The 19171-nt window shown below is 38.9% G+C and overlaps 1 protein-coding gene across 2 annotated transcripts in view; it reads right to left on the bottom strand.

Moving 5' to 3' along the window:
* The window catches only part of ZNF407 (zinc finger protein 407), a 360082-nt gene that overhangs the window by 337138 nt on the left and 3773 nt on the right, over window positions 1–19171 (bottom strand). The window contains exons 3-4 of one of the 2 annotated variants that reach the window (XM_075270737.1): window positions 15506–15629; window positions 3714–7550 (exon numbers count right to left, since the gene is read on the bottom strand). In XM_075270737.1, the coding sequence (XP_075126838.1) occupies window positions 3714–7509 (3796 nt within the window). In that variant the 5' untranslated portion in view covers window positions 7510–7550; window positions 15506–15629. The remainder of the gene's footprint in view (window positions 1–3713; window positions 7551–15505; window positions 15630–19171) is intronic. The other variant, XM_075270738.1, reaches the window with a different exon arrangement.

Genomic DNA, 19171 nt, shown 5'->3' with positions numbered 1-19171 from the left:
CAAATCAGTCAACTGAAAAGGTGCCAATCGGAAGTAACACAACTGGCTCCACCACTGCACAACGTATGAAACCCTCTGCTTCTGACTCCATCCTATTGTGCTAAAAACAGCTGATCGGTGCAGGGCCCAAGTGTCAGACCCCCACCAATCTTGAATTAATGACCTAATTTGTCATTAATAGTCAGTCTTTGACAACAGATTTAATATGAGTCCAAAGTAAGTACAAGGTACCACAGGTATCGGCAGCACCCTCCGGGCTAAGCCCATTCATTTGGGCCCACTCTAGAGCAGGAAGCCTGCGTCAAAATCAGGATCAAATTATGCCATCCCGTGCCCAGTGTGATCGGGCCTAAAGAATTTTGCTGACACCAACATTTTGAAATGACAAATGGAAGACAATATATAAGGGAATGGTTATTTAAGCAATTCCTTTTTCTTAAAATAAATCTAGTCTTGATCCTGGCAGACACCTTCTATGCACGTTCGCAGTTCTAGTAATGAACAGATTACCCTCGTGTAATTTACATAGTGATATTTGTTTCTACTAATCTGCAGAAAATTTGTGCGTTGAAGTGCCATTTCGGAAAGCAATTAAAACAAATTTGAAGGCGCCGTGCGAATGATGTTGAAAGTATGCTAACTTTTACTAAATGTTACAATCAATGATGTAACTTCTATAAGTACGGTTGTTCTGTCGTATATTGATAGTTACCTCACTTTCACATACACATTAACTTGATTTTAAATGCAATTAATACATATAGTCAAGGAAGAATAATGGACTACATTCTGCACTTAACCTGGTGGACATTTTCAAATGGCACAAGTGACCAGTGCAAACCTATTTTGCATTGTAAACGACTAAATAAATCTTAATGGATTAAGAATGATCAGCTATCAACACACAAGGGAAATTAAGTGCTGAAATGCCTACATTGATTATTTTAAATTATTAGCCTTACTCTGTTCTTGAATTTGTATGCTTTTAGTGAGCTTTAACACATTTACAAGACTTATTGACTATAATTACAAGAGAATTCAAGTAATGGACACATCAATTATAAGCAACATGTCTTGACCAGACATTGGCATAAAGAATTCTAAAGAGAACTCCATTAGCATCTCCTCTTTCATTTTATTCACTTTTATCTGGCTTATGAGGGCATTTTGAGGGCTTAGGCAGGACCCCTAACCAAATCCCTTATAAAAAAAAATAAAAAATGTTCATAAGTAACATTTATTTAAAACATATCTTATGGCTTATAGCCATTGCAACATCTGAGACTGAACTATTGTGGCTTTAAAAAGACGCAAACTGTAGATTTGTCATATATATACACATTGATCAAAATCAAAATTCAGGGAGAACAAAATAAATGTCACCATATTTCTTTAATTTCAAATTATAACCATAAAGCTCATTTCTTTCTATAAGTACCTTAGAAAATGCTCATACTAACATACTTTTAATAGAGAAGGAAGTAGGAGGAGGAAAATGGAAGAAAGTATAGCGAAATATAAAATACATAAATGTAATAAAACTAAAATAAAGTTAAAAATAAGGGTGGGACTCATCTATTGGTCACTGGCAATACCAGGCACCAACTACCACCCCAAAATGACCCACTTTGAATAATATAAGCTGGAAAGGAATCCCTTTTTGTTAGAACATTCAATTATAGAAAACTAGTCAATGGAAAAGTACTGAAGCCAAGCCTGTCTGAACACAGGAAATACACACAGCATTCAGGGTAAAAGGGAAACTAACAAGCACTCGGGGCCAAAGAGACGTAGATCTCAGCTGGGCCCGGCTGCATCCTGCAATGAACTGGTGCTTTACCCTAGAAGCCAAACACAATATAGATGGTGGTCGTGTAAAAGAAGAACAATAGAATGTTATTTTTAGTAGAATGAGAATTTTGGGGACAGACGTGCTTTACAAAAAAAAAGAAGCAGCATTTCCAAGGCACCAAACCTAGTGCACCAACTACAGAGAGTGCTCCCTGGATCAATGAGCCTTTCTGAATGCCCTGTATATATGTTGCTAGTAGAGTTAGAGGAAAGGATTACACTAGTTTAGGAAGTGTACATACAAAATTGTAGAACATTCTTAAAGGGGCTCTATCATAGGGAAAAGTCATTTTTAGATAAGCACATCCTTGCATAGGCTTAAGAAAGGCCATTTCACACATACATTTTGTATGTAAATTGCCTCAGTAGATTTTGAATAAGTCTATTTTTATTCATATGTTTATTAACTTCCACCGTGCACCGGAAGAGTCTGATCACAGTTTGCTCTATGTATATGTACATCAGAGAAAGGTCAACAACACAGCAGCCTCTGCTATACATACACATAGAGCAGAGTGCACAGAGACACTTCCAGGGTGCACGGTAGAAGATAATTAACATATGGATAAAAATGGACTTGTTCAAAATCTACTGAGGCAATTTACATACAAACGGTATGTGTGGAATAGCCTTTCTAAAGGCTATACAAGGATGTGCTCATCTAAAAATGACTTTTCCCAATGATAGTTCCCCTTTAAAGTATACCTAATCTTACAGCAATCTTTGTATATTACAATGTATGTACATGAGGAATAACATTATATTCTGCATTTTTTTTTAAGCAGTTTTTCCTCACTGCACGGCCAGGGGAGTAGTACCGCCCATTTGAAAATGTATTCACAAATTTCCAAAGCATATCACAGTCATGATCCAGTATTATTTTATGGACCAATACTGAACTCAAGTCTGTCTGAACACAGGCAATATAATATACAGTACTCAGCAAAAAACTTAGGCTGGGTTCACATCTGCATCTGGTATCTGTCCACTGGCAAACAGTTTTAAGAGAATAACGGTTTGTTACAAAAGGGATTCCAGTCACACAGCTGATAACCTAATCAGTTTTTTTCAGACAGATCAGGGGGTATTCACACTTGCGCCGCTGTCCGCCCACCCTGAAACCACTTTTTTTTTTGTCTGGACACAAAGATGGACATGCAGGACTGTGTGTCCGAGCAAAAATAAAAAAGTGGTTTCATGGCGGAGAGGCTGCATACGGGCACTAGCGGTTCTTTTACAGTTTTTGAAGATTTCGAACAGATTTTCCGAACACAGATGTGAACCTGGCCTAACAGGCACTCATTGTATTCATACATTTATAGTGAACTATTCAAATAAGACCAATCAAATGACTTCTACTTACAAAAAGAAGCATAAGTGTACTGAAAACCGGTCTGTTATCAAACATGTCGGTACAATATGCCTTCTCTGTCAGGTTACAAGCTATCATCATACAAATTCTACTCCATGTGACAATTTTAGGTTCAGTTAGCTATCTGATCTAAAACAATGTAACTTATTTACATATCTATTGTAATGTTTAAAGGGTTATTCCCAGCTCAGCCAATCATGGCTTCAATGTCCCATACACCAGCAGCCAAACACAGCTGTACTACACAGTTTCCATAAACCCATAGAAGTAGATATGAGTTATGGAAACAGAAAAGCACAGATGAGAAGAACTTGTAGCACTATGCTGTTTCCATAAGCTCCTTACTTTCCTAACTTATGGAAACAGTGTAGAACAGCCGTGTTCAGCTGCTTTCACAACGTTCACCTCAGATGGGGCAGATGCATGGGTATTCTCATCTCATACATGAAATGCTGAAAGTGATAGTAACATTTGGCAAATTGGGCCTTACCTGTATGAGTTCGGATGTGGGCAAGGAACGCCATGGAATTACTACTTTTGCATATCTTGCCACAGTACTTGCACACGTTTCCCTGGTTTTCTTCTCTTTCCTTGTTGATTTGCTCGGTGTCCTCCTCGATGTATTTGTTTACCTCTCTGAGCAATTCTTCATGCTGTTCCTTAATGTGTATGAATAAACTCTGTTCAGAATCGAAAGGTTCAGTGCACTTCACACATTTAAATGTCCCACCGCCTTCTGGTCGCTCTTCAAAACTGGCCAACTCATTTCTGTTGTGACCAATGCTAGCCAAATGCTGGTGAAGATTACCTTCAGTAAAAAAGGATTTACCACACAGCAAGCAGTGGAAATGTTTTTCTTTGACCGGATGCTTCATAGAAATATGAACATTTAATCCACTAAGGCCGTCCGCTAGGAATCCGCAGTCACTGCATCTGATTCGGTTGGCATCTCCTTGTGCATTTCCATTGGCTTTCTTCTTTCTGGTCACTTGTGGCTCAAGTATTTTAGGCTCAAGGTCACTAATCTTAGATATTTGGGTATTTTCATTATCTAAAGACTTACTGGAAACTATTTTTACAATTGAAGAATCAAAGAGGGGTTCACTCTGAATACTACTACATGTGCTAATAATGGTGCCAGGTTCTGGCAAATAGTCAGTCACTATTTCACTCTCAGAAACCTTTCCAGTATCATTACTGGTATACGTATCTTTACAATCAGGGTCTCCATGGTCTAGAGATACTTGGGCAGTATCTTCTGTGACACGGCTTTCTTGTACACTAAAATCGACTGAATTGGTTTGTTCCCACTTTTCAACGCCTTCTAAACCCTGGTGCTTTACACCATCACCATCTTCCATAGGTTCAGACTCACCAGCCATTTTGGAACCATGAATAGCAGCATTGGCCTTTATCTGTAAAACTGGGCATTGGTTGCCGGCATTACCATTAATGGATTGTGGGTTCTGATCATAATCTACAACACTTTCACTAGAAACATTGTCTGGTAATACCACCATTTCACAAACCTCTTTTTCCACAACTGAAGGCAAAGTACATGAAGACTGAAGAGGAGATTGACGATTGGCTTTGTGCGTCTCAGAGGATGCGTGTGTGATCATATCCTTGTGTTTTGGAGCATAAAAGTCACACACTTTACAGTAATACTCATATTCCTTTGTATGTTTCTTTTTCACATGCATCTCTAAAGATATAGAGTCCCCAACAAACTCACAATGTATGCATTGTTTAGCGTCAATACATAGGTTCTGTACGTCTCCTAAAACTTTGTCAAGAGGTTCGCGTGTAGAGGTTTTTATTTCTATACCGGCTGGGTTATCAGTAGGCACTGGTTGCTCCTTTTGGGAATTGGGCAAAGGTTTTGAAGCAGTAGCAACATAAATATGTTCATTACTAATAGCTGAAGGGTTTGCTTTTTTCTTTATAGAAGCTTCAAACTTTGTCCCATCTGTGGTAACCACAATTTCTGTTTTCTGTTGGCTGAATTTCTGCTCCTCTACACGATTCTTATGCTTTCTGGTTATACAATGGCGTTCCATGTCGCCTTTAGTTACAGTGTCGTAATTACACACTTTACATTTATAGTTGTATTGATGTGTATGCTTTCTTCTAATATGTACTTTAAGGTTTGTAACACTGGATGCTACAAGTCCGCAGTGTGAGCAACAGATAGAAAGATTTCCCTTTGGTCGTCCTCTTTTGGGTGTGTTGACGTGCATTGGATCTTCTTGACTTGGGGCATGTTTAGAACAAAAAGTTTCTACTGTGGAAGGTACAATTATTCCAGAAGGTGACTGTACGTCACAATCCTCATCTTGATGTCCGTCTTTGTGCACAATAGCCGGTTCAATAAATGAGACCCTTTCTATACATTCCTCAAAAAGCAATCCAATGTTGTTTTTCTTGGCGTTTTCAATATGCTTGCTCCTTTTAATGTGCCTTTCCATACCTTCTTTATACATTGTGTATATGTTGCAAGCCTTGCATAAAAAGTGATAATCATGTGTGTGGCGCAGTTTGATATGCCTTGTTAACACTGTGGATGATCTAGTTTTATAGAAACACTTTTTGCATTGAAATTGCGGCTTTCTAACCTCTGTTTCTATACAAACCTCGACTTCTTGAAGAGCAGCACTATTCTCACCTTCTGGTGGACACTCTTTAGTAAGCTCACTCTCTACCTCCATGTTCTCGGGAGAATTAGGACATGCTTTATCCTGCGCCATAGTGTGTGCCTCTGATGTTTCATGGTGTAACTTCTCATCATTGGATTTAAAGTAAACCTTACAAACTCTGCAATGAAAATACATCTTGTGTTTGGATTTCATGTGTGTTTTAAATATTGACTCGCTTGCAGTGTCTAGACCACAGAGGTAACAATTTAACAAAACACTTCCTTTCTTATGATTGTCATTTTGACAGTGCTTGTCAAACTCCCCTCTGTTAACGCACGAGTATCCACATGGTTGACAATAAAACTGCATTTGACTGGCATGTCTCTTCCAGAAATGAAGAACGAAGTTTTCTTTGGTACTAGCGACAGTCTTACAGTATACACAAGCATATTGTTCTGTAAGTTGTGTAGTACGTATTAGTTTAAATGCAGCAGGCGGTAAAGCACTTTCACTTTCAATGTCAAAAACGACATCCAGATGAGTAACGCTTTCGCTTGTCAAGTATGTGCCCGCTGCAGATTTCTTGAGGAATGTTTTTACAGGATTTACATTTCCTTTCAAACGCGCAATGGAATCTTCAAGTTTACTTTTATTACTTATCAACTGTATGTGTCTTTTCAATTGTCCAAAACCATGTTTTCGTCTAAACCAGCACCGTCTCTCGTGTTTTTTTCGATCATTTTTCCGTTTGACTATTATCTTACTAAGGGTCTTTGATAGACTCTTTACATTCTTTTTTGCGTCCAGGTCTCTAATACTAGGCAAGACTTTTGGATTTTGTCTACAAATATCCACTGAGGGGGCACATTGTACTAGTTTCTCTTCGCCGAGTGTTACTTCTGTTAGTAAATCCATAGCATTATCCTTATTTGATGGAGGGTCAATATCTTGACTCAAGGCAGTATGCAATTCTGTTATCTTACGAATAGAGTCCGATTTTTTGACTCGACATTTACTTATATTAATCTTTCTTTTTTTCATACACTTTTTCTGAGATAATTCATTTTCCTTATTTGGCTCTTTACTTTTAGGATCAATAGTAACAGGACCTTCCAGGAATTTTTCATATGAACATTGGAAGCATGTTTCTACCTGAGCTGCAGAGCTAGGTGGAGTGTCTACAGGTAAGACGCCAGAAGCCGTGTCTGCATTATTCTCAACAGGATGATCCCCAAGTTTTTCACCCATATTTATTGGTGTGCAATTGTTAAGTCCTTCTTCTCTGGTTGGGGTTGTAGAGCAAACATCACATTGTGCTTCATCAGGGTCGGGATCATGTTGAACTGTCCCAGTAGTTATTACTTTATTGGCAGAGAATTGTAGAGCATGCAGGGAAGTCTGTTTATCGACTTCCTTCTCAGTTATGGACAGTTCTGTTTCTAGCTTTGCTCTTTTTGGCAAACATGGATTTTCACTGTCATCTGATGAACAGGGCGGTGAAGGTGGTCTTTTATTGGTTGCACATCCAGAATCTCGCTTATCAGGATTTACAACGCCATCTTTAGTGATGTTAGTTACACCATCTACGTTCTCCACAGTAGATACTTCTTCTGCTACAGATTGGTTTTCTTGGCTCTTTTCATTTTCCATATTTAGTAAATCATAAAATGTCCATTGAAGTGAAGCTTTTCCTAGTTTAAAAAAAAAAAAAAAAAAAAAAAAAAAACCATTAGTAATAAAAATGTAAAAGTAGCAAAGTTCAAACAAAGTGTAATAAACTTGAGAAGATTTTTTTCTTACTAAAATAAACAATTAGTTTTTTTAAAGCACATAAACCCCATAATGATACATCCTAGTTTGCTACTTTTTTTTTTTTCTAATTAAAATTTTTATTGCAGTTTTATAATAATACTAGGTCTGAAACAGACCAATAGTACAAAAAAAAATAGAAACAAAACTAAGCGGCCGGAGCAACCTGAGGAGAACCCCAGACAGACCCCGCCAACAAGTCTACAAAGATATTAAGAAGAAAAGGATGAAAGAGCGAAAGTGGAAGGAAAGGAGAACATTTGCTAGTTATTGGTGCAGCATAGTGTCCAGTGGTTTTATCTACACATTTAAAAAGTCAGAACTTTTTAAATTTTCTACCACAGTTAGATGTGGGTTCGGTTTTTTTAAAAAAAAACACTTCATTTTTAGTGCAGACAGTAGGAAATAAAAAAATGCTTTATTCTGCAGATCATTACTATGTAAGCACCAAATTTACATATATTTATGTTTTTCTACTTTTGCGCACTAATCGGCTTTTCTGTTCTGAGCCCCCGATGAAGAGCTATCGGTGCCAGTACCGTAGCTCATCACTGTCAGAAGGGCGTTTCTGACAGACTGTCTGTCAGGAACACCCTTCCTCACAACAGCGTCTATTGCACTGTGTTGTGAGAGGGGGCGTTCCTTAACGCCAAGCGATGATGCTGAGTGGTAAGGAACGCCTCGCCTACTCTTGATAATACTCGTACATAGACTGGGGGGGATGGGGGGCAGCGTTCCTTACCGCTTAGGATATCACTGAGCTTCTCCTCTCACAGTAAAACGCAATAGACGCTACTGTGAGCGGCGTTCCGGACAGACTAGCTCTTCATCGGGGGCACAGAAAAGGAAAGCGGATAGTGCGCCAAATTCAACACACTGTTGGCTTTCTAGCGGTGTATTACACCACATGTGCCCCAGGAGGTGAAATGTCCTCTTTAAGACAACTTCTTTTTTTGTCTCTGCACCCAAAGACCTACAACGTTTTTATTTTTCAACAAACTGCACTTTTTGGCAGGATGACTTTTAATGGGTATCCTATCCCTCATTTTAAATATATATATACACATACATACATACATACACACACACTATATACTAATACTTACTAATAAAAAGTAAAATGTGAAAGTTTGGATGTTTATTCCTCAATCACGCAAAAATGGCTGAACGGTTTTGAATGACATTTGCCATATAGATAATCTGTAACCTTGATTAAAACATAGGCTAATTTTATCCCGTTAAATGACATGGCTTCACAACTGGTATGAATTTATGTTCACATACTATATTACACTGCTCATGCAGCAGCTTATCTCAGGTCCCAGGTCTGTTTTCTCTCTACGTAAACACTCAGCTAACCCACAGTGGATTATGTACATGCATTTGCATATTATCTGATCTGCTCCAGGCAGTGCTGACAAACTGACATGGGCAAACACCTTTAATCCAAATTGGCAGTTTGCCAATTTTAAAGATGCCTGGAAAAAGAAAATCTAATATGTCGCAGACAACGAGAGCTTTGAAAGAAACCAGAAGTCACAGAGCTCTCCACAAGCGGAGCTGAGGGGGATCATCGACTACAATAACACGCTCATTAAATGGTGTCCCAGCGAACTGCTGAAATGCCGGAACAATTACAGGCAGGGTGCAAAGAACAATTTCAGTGCAGACGGATCATCAACACCAACAACACGCTCATTATATGTCTTCCCAGGGTGCTGCTGAGATGCCCAAACAATCACAGGCACGGTGCGAGGAACAAGTTCAGCAGCAGGACAGCTTAAGAGCTGCCGAAAAGCAGGAGCAGGAAAACCATCGACGGCACCAATTTTCTGAACATAGGCTCCACTCCAATCCACGCCAACAACCCGCAAAAGAAGTTGCGGGCAGAGGCTAGTGTATATATAATATAATTATGTATATACACACACACACACACACACACACACACATCACCCACCTTGAACAGTAATTGGCTTAGCGCCATTACATATTGCATCAAATGTCATATTATTTAACAAAACTATAAAAAAGGGATTTGGACACATCTGGCCAGACACTAATGTACACCATTTTATGTATACTTATGGTCTCTGACTGTATCTTTTGTGCTGCCAAGAGTAGAGACCCACATACAACTTAATGAAATCTATTACTTTTCTTTTTCTCATCTGTTTTTATTTATTTTAGATTGTAGATTTTTTTTTAATTCTACTTAATGTACATGATTATGGCTGCCATCTTTACCTGCGCTTTTATTCTGCTCTGCACTAAACAACAATTAGAGGTATTCGTAAACTGCAAGGACATGATGGTAAGTTCTTGCAAGCTTAAGAAAGGACAACCTAGATGTATAAAGTCTACAGATGTTGCAGAATCGCTCAAGAAAATTAACTTATTTCTGTCTAAAAAAAAAACAAAAAAAAAAAAACACTGTATTCCTTGACTGTTCCTGTATTCCTGACATTGCCATTCTAATGCTGCATCAGATCTTTTACTTTTGTCAAATTATAAAATTAATGTAATAAAGCAACTGGAACATGTTACATCGCCACTATGAAATGAGATGCTTCAACTGAGTAATCTACAAGGCATAAGATTGTCAGGTTCTGTAAATTTAGGGGGGAAAACTGGTATTATGGTGACATCTGGTGGTTAGATGGCAAGAGAACATCATTACTTTGGTAGGCCCTGAAATCTACCTAAATATAATATAGTCAAATAATGTACAGACACCTATTATACAATGTATGACAAACAGAAAATTATAAATCATATACGCTATAGATTCCAAGAGTTATATTGACCCCTTTTCATTGTCAGTGCATATCTCTGCTATTTTCTCCAGCTGAGCTGCAATGACTGATACAGCTCATATTTAACATTTAGAAAACTTAGGAAAAAATGAAAAAAAAAAAACAAAAAACAAAACCCTCACTCTTAATTTTATTTTTTTAAATCAATTTGAGATTTTTGCATGTACAAAATAAGTGCACGTGAAGGTTTAACTGGGCGTATTGATCTCACATCCAAAAGACCATAGAAGCAATGAAGCATGCAAAATGGTTTTATCTTCTATAATATTGTCTATCTACACCATGGGGAATTTAAGGTATTTCCAAAAATCTGTTTGTTTTTTTTCTTTATTCAATTGAACAAAGGTAAGGAGAATGGCCAAGCATGGTCCAACAAATTTGCTATAATATACTCACTGCCAAATACAAATAACGCATGCAGATATTAGATTGCTGCTAAACCTGGCATGTAGTATTATGCCTGGTAGATAGGTCAGCTATTTAAAGGATTACAGAAGTTATCTAATTGGACACTGGGGTTGCCACGAGAGGATGTAAAAGTGCCCTGCTATCCTATAAACATGCTTTCAGAGGCTACTTTTGGGAAGTGTACCTATTGGCGAGAGGTCGCTGCTTGCTAGACATGCCTCCACCATACACTGAAAGACATTTTGCCAAGTTGACAAACTATGAGAGGGTGTCCATCACCGGACTGAGAAGCAGGATGGTTATTTCCAGAGGTCACAATAACATCTCTACAGGCATCATAGATTCCTATAAATGCAATTCTACACTTAGAAAAAAGACTAGCTTAAATATCATCCTTTTTATATAGCTTTTTCACATCCAGTTACATAGTGGAGTATATACAGTGTTCATCTTCGTTGTGGACATACAATGGGTCTATTCACATATTAACGATAAAGAAAAATAGTTAAACTAAGATACTACCATTTTTTTTTTTTCCCCATGTAGATTGTGAGCCCCATATAGAGCTCACAACGTACATTTTTCTCTATCAGTAGGTCTTTGGAATATGGGATGGAAATCCATGCAAACACGGGGAGAACATACAAACTCCTTGCAGATGGTTTTATGCCCTTGGCGGGATTTGAACACCAGGACTCCAGCGCTGCAAGGCTGCAGTGCTAACCACTGAGCCACCATGTGCCCCCAGATATTACAAATTCTAAAGGATCTTGTCTACTGTCTTTCCAGTTGTCTCTGGGGCCAGAGTTGCAGATACACAGTAATCATGTTTTTTATGGTTCTGCAGACTAAACCACTTTAATGACAGCCATTATAAGGCATATGAAGGTTTATTCAGGGCTCGTTCACATCTGCGCCTAGTCTCCATTCTGCAGGTTTCCGTTTCCTGCACAAAACAGAGCAGAAGACGGAAACCTGCAGGACTCTCTCACCCATTCATTTGAATGGGTTTGAAAGATGTCCGGCCGTGAGCGCTGGTGAGCGTTTTATACTCTCTGCCGCAAAACCGGGTTTTTTTTTTTTTTTTTAAATTGGACGCTGAGTCGGACATGCAGTACTCAGTGTCCGATTTTTTAAAAAAACGGTTCGTGGCGGAGAGCATAAAACGCTCACCGGCGCTCACAGCCGGACCCGGTCTGACAGCTTTCCGTCTTCTGCATGCAGAAGACGGAAAGCTCAGAACGGACTCCGGGCGCTAGTGTGAACCTAGCGTAAGGAGTTACCTTTAATATTTGTGAGCCAGAGCACATGCTTATGAAATACTTAGGTCTTTCAGTAGAATATAAGACCCTTGCACAGGTTACTAATTGTTGGCTTCATTACATTTTCCTCAAATGAATAAAATGATCAGCATCTTATGAAACACAATAGAAAAGGATACAATTGGCAGATGTAACAGAAGTGACAACAGGTTGGAAACATGACAATTGATGAAACAGGAAGATTAGAGTAAAATATTTCAGATCTCTCAATATTAAGCCTTAAGCATTTGGATCTCATCCAAGCGATGGAGAAAGAATTAGATAAATTGTGAACAACTGAAGTATAAGAAGAAAATGATGAGTGGAGTTAAACATTATCCGCATATAAATCACTATGTAGTATCTCATTAAATGTGTGTATAAAAACACAGGCAGTACAGATCAAGGTGGACCACTTTAGGAAGGAGCAAAAAACGAATACATTCTGTTAAAGGACACATCCTGAAGGATCTCTGTGTACCAGCCTCAGATGCCCCCCGTTGCCATCTATTATAAAACAGTGACAAAGATACACCTCATTTAACAATGAGGTTTCACATGTGACCTGTGAAGAAAAAACACAGGACCTTTTCTACAGCGCCACAATGATGGACCAGATAACAGTCTAAGATTTAGTTCAGTTGTTACAACCGATCATAGGTTTATTCGAATCTAACAGTGGCTTGCAAAAGTATTCAGCCTCCTGTACTCCGATACCCCTAAATAAAATCCAGTGCCTTCAGAAGTCACTTAATTAGTTAATAGAGTCTAGATGTGTGTATTTAGTCTCAGTATAAATATACCTGTTCTGTGAAGGCCTTAGTGGTTTATTACAGAATACTAGTGAACAAACAGAATCATGAAGACCAAGGAACTCACCAGACAGGACAGAGTTGTGGAGAAGTTTAAAGCAGGGTTAGGTTATAAAAACATATCCCAAGCTTTGAGCATCCCAAAGAGTACTGTTCAATCCATCATCCAAAAATGGAAAAAGCATTTTACAACTGCAGAACTACCAAGACATGGCTGTGCACCTAAACTGACAGATCAAGCAAGGAGAGCACTGGTCAGAGAAGCAACGAAGAGGCCCATGGTCACTCTGGAGGAGCTACAGAAATCCACAGCTCAGGTGGGAGAATATTTCCACAGGACTTTTAGAAGTCATGCACTCCACAAATCTGGACTTTACAGAAGAGTGGCAAGAAGAAAAACATTGTTCAAAGAAAGACATAAGAAGTGAGGTATGTAGTTTGCCACAAGCCATAAAAGGGACCCAGAAAACATGTGGAAGAAGCTGCTCTGGTCAGAGGAGACCAAAATTGAAATGCAAGGCGCTATGTGTGGAAGAAAAGTAATACTGCTCATCACCTTGAACACACCATCCTCACTGTGAAACATGGTGGTGGTGGCAGCATCATGCTGTGGGGAGGCTTTTCTTCATCATTGATGGGCAGAGTTGATTGGAAGATGGATGAAGCTAAATACAGGACAATTCTGGAAGAAAACCTGTTGGAGGCTGCAAAATACTTGAGGCCAGGAGGGAGATTCACCTTCCAGCAAGACAATGACCCTAAACATACAGCCAGAGTTACAATGGAGTGGTTTAGATCAAAGAATATTCATTTATTAGGATGGCCCAGGCAAAGTCCAGACCTAAATCCCACTGAGCATCTGTGGCAAGACATGAAAATTGCTGCTCACAGACGCTCTCCAGCCAATCTGGCTTGCTGAAAGGGATTCTATCATTGGCTACAGTGATTTTTAACTAAGCATATATTTGCATAGCCTTTAGAAAGGCTCTCCCCCTCCCCCTTCTATACACATATCACACAAGCAGTGCTCAGAGAGCATCACAAAGACTTCCGGATGGTCCATGCTGGACAATTAGCATATCATTAAAAGCGGCTCATTCAAAAACGGCTGGGAGGATTCATGAATAAAAGGTATGCATGAAATAGCCTGTCTAAAGGCTATGCAAACCTATGCTTCGTTAAAAATAACTATAGCCAATGATAGACTCCCTTTAAGCTATTTTGCAAAGAAGAGTGGGCAAAAATCTGTCTCTAGATGTGAAAAGCTGGTACAGACAAACCCACAAAGACTTGCAGCAGTAATTTCAGTGAAACTTTTGATCTGAACTTTTCAGATTTTTGATTGTAATTTTGAAAACCATGTATCATTTTCATTCCTCTTCAAAATTATCTGCTACTTTGTGTCGGTCTATCACTTTAAAACCTCAATAAAATACATTTAACTTTGTGGTTGTAAGGTGACAAAATGTGATGGGGTCGCTTTGTTGGGCCTCCTTTGGCCATAGTTGTTATTCTTGTTTAATTAACAGTTAAAAAGTTTGCCCCATAATGACAGTTTTTCACCTTGAGATGTGATCACAGGGGATCCAATAGCTGAAGTAGAAGAAATCCAGCACCTTCCCGACGTTGCGTTAAAACTTCAACTTTTATTCATATACGTTAAAAGAGAAAGCTACATGGCAACCATGATGAGATATATACATTCATGAGGAAGGGACAAGACCTGTCCCGAAACGTGTAGCCGTCTATATATATCTCATCATGGTTGCCATGTAGCTTTCTCTTTTAACGTATATGAATAAAAGTTGAAGTTTTAACGCAATGTCGGGAAGGTGCTGGATTTCTTCTACTTTGGATACTTTGCAGCTGGATCAAGTCCACCAGGCTCCGTGCACACCGACACATAATGATGGACATTTAATGGGTGAGCCGAAAGAAATTTATTGATCCAATAGCTGGGACCCTCACTGATCATGAGGTTAGGTGTTCCATCTTTCCCATTACATTTTGCCTCATTTACGATTAATGAACAATTATTTTAGGACACTCCTCTTTTTGCATACCAGTGTATAGTGATCTAAACTATAGCCAAAGCAAGGATGAGACAGCATGGCATGGATACAAAATAATCGGAATAATTTATGTGAGAAAGTTCACATGGATTCATTGAGCTGACTTTTCGCTTTGTGTATTTTGCTATTTCACTACCCCAGCTGGTGATATCTGGTTAAACTTGTAGTTTAGTCTTAGATATCTAAAGGGCTGTTCTACAATAATAACTGAACTGGAATTTCAGCTATCCATAAGAGGTAACTGTTTCAGCACTGACGCTCTATCATTGGGACCACCAACAATTATAAGAACAATGTCATGCCTATGTCAAGTTTCAAAGGAGCCACAGGTTCCAAGACATCACATAGGCGATAGCTTATGATTGTGGAACAATCCTTTAATGCAACTTACAAGGGTGGGGTAAAATGAAAAAAGAAGGGACACTCACCTACCCTTTGTCCTCGGTTCAGTCCATGGGACTGGAAATGAAGAGGGTCAGGCGTCCTAGTGCCCTGGCTGTGAGCTTGCCTAGTCAGACGGCAGCAAGTGCCTGTGCAATTCGCTTTTTGTACCTTGCAGCAAGTGAAAAAGCAAAGTATGATATGGCCGCTGAACATGCTAAAGTAGGAGTTTGTCCACTTCAACAAGGCTGGACACATTTGTATGGGTCTATGCAAGAAAAAAAGACCATCCTGCTACTGCAAATCACTATCAGTAGTGTGTTAAGCCAAAAGTTATATACACCAGGGAAGAATCATCTGTGCACAAAGAAAAAAAAAAAAAAAAAAAAAAAAAAAAGTTGGAGCCAAAAATCACAAAAAAAAAAATTACAAGTTTAATCAACCAGTTAATTGGTTAATATTATTGTGTACCTTATATAACTTTCATGTAGGGGTCAGCATCTATGACTTTAGAAAAAAATATTGGCACACAATACGAGGAAGGCTGCTATCCCCCGACTTAGAGCAATGATCACCACAGCAGTCACCTGAAGGGGCCGCAGGTAAACCGCCTGATAACAGCAGATCTAGAGAATTCTCTCTGATCTGTTAGATTACCACTTTTATCACTTGTAATCTTAATTTATGCAAAGTTTGTTGCCCAATTAAATAAAATTTACACATATAAAAATTAAAGTCTAGAGATGAGCGAGTACTGTTCGGAACAGCACGCACGCATTGAAATGAATGGACGTAGCCGGCACGCGAGGGGTTAAGCGGCCGGCTTCAAAGCGGAAGTACCAGGTGCTTCCATTCATTTCAACGCGTGCGTGCTGTTCGGATCGGCTGATCCGAACAGTACTCTCTCATCTCTATTAAAGTCACTTAAGACACTTAGAATTTAACAATTTATGTTTGGTTTACACCAGCATTCAGGTTTCCGATCAAAAGATCTGCTTGGAAAAATATAATTCACTAAAAAAAAAAAAAAAAAAAAAAAAAAAAAAAAAAAACAAACATGCCCCCTTTAACTGTTGAAACCCTACCAAAGGCCTCAGCAGTGATTCTGGGACACATAACGCCACCCAGTAGGCCAGAAGAAGACCAAGAGGTGGTGCCAGGCTGCAAAGATGCCCAGAAGAAGTGACAGATTGTGAGTACAACTTTGTGGGGTTTTTCTTCCTACTGCTTCTATGTGCCTCTACCTACTTTGGGATCTGAAGACCAAAATAATATAACTTCTGGCTCATGACGAAATTATTCTACCCAAAACAAATTTTTAGGCTGAACCCTAAACTAATCTTCAGAGGTTTGCCCATCTCTAGTGCAGACTCCAACTCCACGGCCCTGAACATAATGGCCAGAAATAGTTACTCCTCTCATACAAACACATGGCAGCATATCCTAATAAGTTAAAAAAGGTTTACAGCATCTGGATCATCAGAGTTTTCCATCTCATTACTTCTTGTGCATACAGACAAGTACTGTACTGGACATAAACACGACATGTATGGTATCTTCCTGCTTGAGGCAGACTGTAGACCTGGCAATGTCCCTAGGATTTTCAAAGGCTGAAATGCAAATGTTGCAAAAAATGTTGCATGATCACCTTTAGTTTTCCAACAATAATTGGCCAACTTGTGTAGACCCTTTTGTTTTTGATGCTAAATTTCACAAATGAACTCATGATTTAGTGGTCTTTTTCACAATATGCCAGGAATGGAGAATATACGTTGGGAAAATATATGGGCATGAATGTATAATGTAATTTTCCTTCTAGTTTTTTTTTTAATTTGAGTTTGTCAAAAAGTGCGAAAATTCCCCTATCAGCAAAAGGGTTAAATTAAATTTTTGGTACTAGAGTGTACTGGAAAGTTGTTTTTTTCCCCCCCATGAGAAGGGCAATTTGCAGGCACTTAGATGGTAGAAACTTGATAGTAGGAACTTCCCATTGGCATACCAATCTTTTTAACACTTGCTAAAATGAGTAAACAAAGTGACCAACAGTACTAGCATCTAAAATAGAATAGAAATATGAACTATCCTCATTAGAAAAGTTGATATTTTGTGCAGATTTGACTGGCTTTATTTCTTCCCGTTTTGTTTGTACTTTGCTGGTGAGATTATGTAGTGAAGGGCCCTGTACATTTATATAGGGGATTAATGGAAGTGATAAGTTAACTCCCTGTTCACAGCAGTCACTACACCAGAAAGGATGAGGCAGTTGGAAGGACGAGTTCAAAGGCATGTTCGTATAACACTATTCGCATTATACGAAAAAGCCATTGAACTCAATGGCTAACTACATTTTACACGTGTAAAATTTACAGAATACACAGCGCGTAAACAGAATACACGGAGCGTAAACTCCATGGGATTGGGTCCTTTATGTGGGAGAGATCATTGGGGAGAGCATTATACAGGCAACTAAAAGTTTATTTTAGCACCTAAAGTACTCAGTTTAGAAGCCAGTGGCTCTAGGTATTTTTCAGGAGCACTGCAAACTGCTTGGCAGAGAAACTGACAGCTCCATCTCCAATTCCACCACTCCTACAACAACACAATCATTTGCGTGCCAGTGAGTTTATATGGCAGGTGAGGGCCTATTAAGACTTAGATCACACATAAATAACGTGTGGCTTATTTTGGCACCGGAAAAACCGCTTCCTAATCTTTTTGACTTTGGCACGCTTTTCGTGGAGCGTTTTTTTGTAAAAACCGCTTCCAGGCAGTTTTCCCATCCTTTAAGAGAATGGGCCGCAAAAAACGCGTTGCATTTTTTACCGCGGAGACTGCTAGCAGAAAAAAAAAAAGCTAGCAGTCTCCATAAACTGACATTGTATGGAGGAGGATTATGATGTGGATTCCGCTGTCAAAATCCTCCTCCATGTCCCCATGTGAACTAGCCCTAAGAATAGTTATATTTATATTATGAATAAAATTTTGTATTGCTACTTCTGTAAATATGTATAAAATACTGTAAAATTGATATGCCATTTTACCAACATGGTGAATGGAGCAAACAAAAAATAAATAATTAAAATACCGTAATTAAATTTGCAAAAAAAAAATATATATATTTATGGGAACACTTATTTAACTTACGCTAGGTTCACACTAGCGCCCAGAGTCCGTTCTGAGCTTTCCGTCTTCTGCATGCAGAAGACAGAAAACGGTCAGACCGGGTCTGCCCATGTGCGCTGGTGACCGTTTTATGCTCTCCACCGCGAAACCGTTTTTTGATAACCGGACACAGAGTACTGCATGTCCGACTCTTTGTCCGATTTAAAAAAAAAACAAAAACGTTTAGCGGCGAGAGCATAAAACGCTCACCGGCGCTCACGGCCGGACATCTTTCAAACCCATTCACATCGATGGGTATGAAAAAGAGTCCTGCAGGTTTCCGACTCCTGCCTCCGTTTTGTGCAGGAAACGGAAACCTGCATAAACGGAGACCGGGCGCAGATGTGAACGAGCCCTTATCTTGATGTGCTAATAAAACATTTATTGCAATAAGGGCATCACTGTAGCTCGCACCATACCAAAGAGTTTAACAGTGCCCCAGTATAGAAGTTCATTAGCATATCAGGAAAAAAAAAAAAGCTAATCTCTCAGCAATAGAGTGACCAATTGGGAAGCATTAAAAAAAAAAAAAAAAAAAAAAAATTTATTCA

This window comes from Leptodactylus fuscus, chromosome 4 (genome assembly GCF_031893055.1).
Source record: "Leptodactylus fuscus isolate aLepFus1 chromosome 4, aLepFus1.hap2, whole genome shotgun sequence".
Classification (NCBI taxonomy): domain Eukaryota; kingdom Metazoa; phylum Chordata; class Amphibia; order Anura; family Leptodactylidae; genus Leptodactylus; species Leptodactylus fuscus.
The sequence above is the reverse complement of the archived record's forward strand: the minus strand, read 5'-3'. Positions and strand labels throughout refer to the sequence as shown.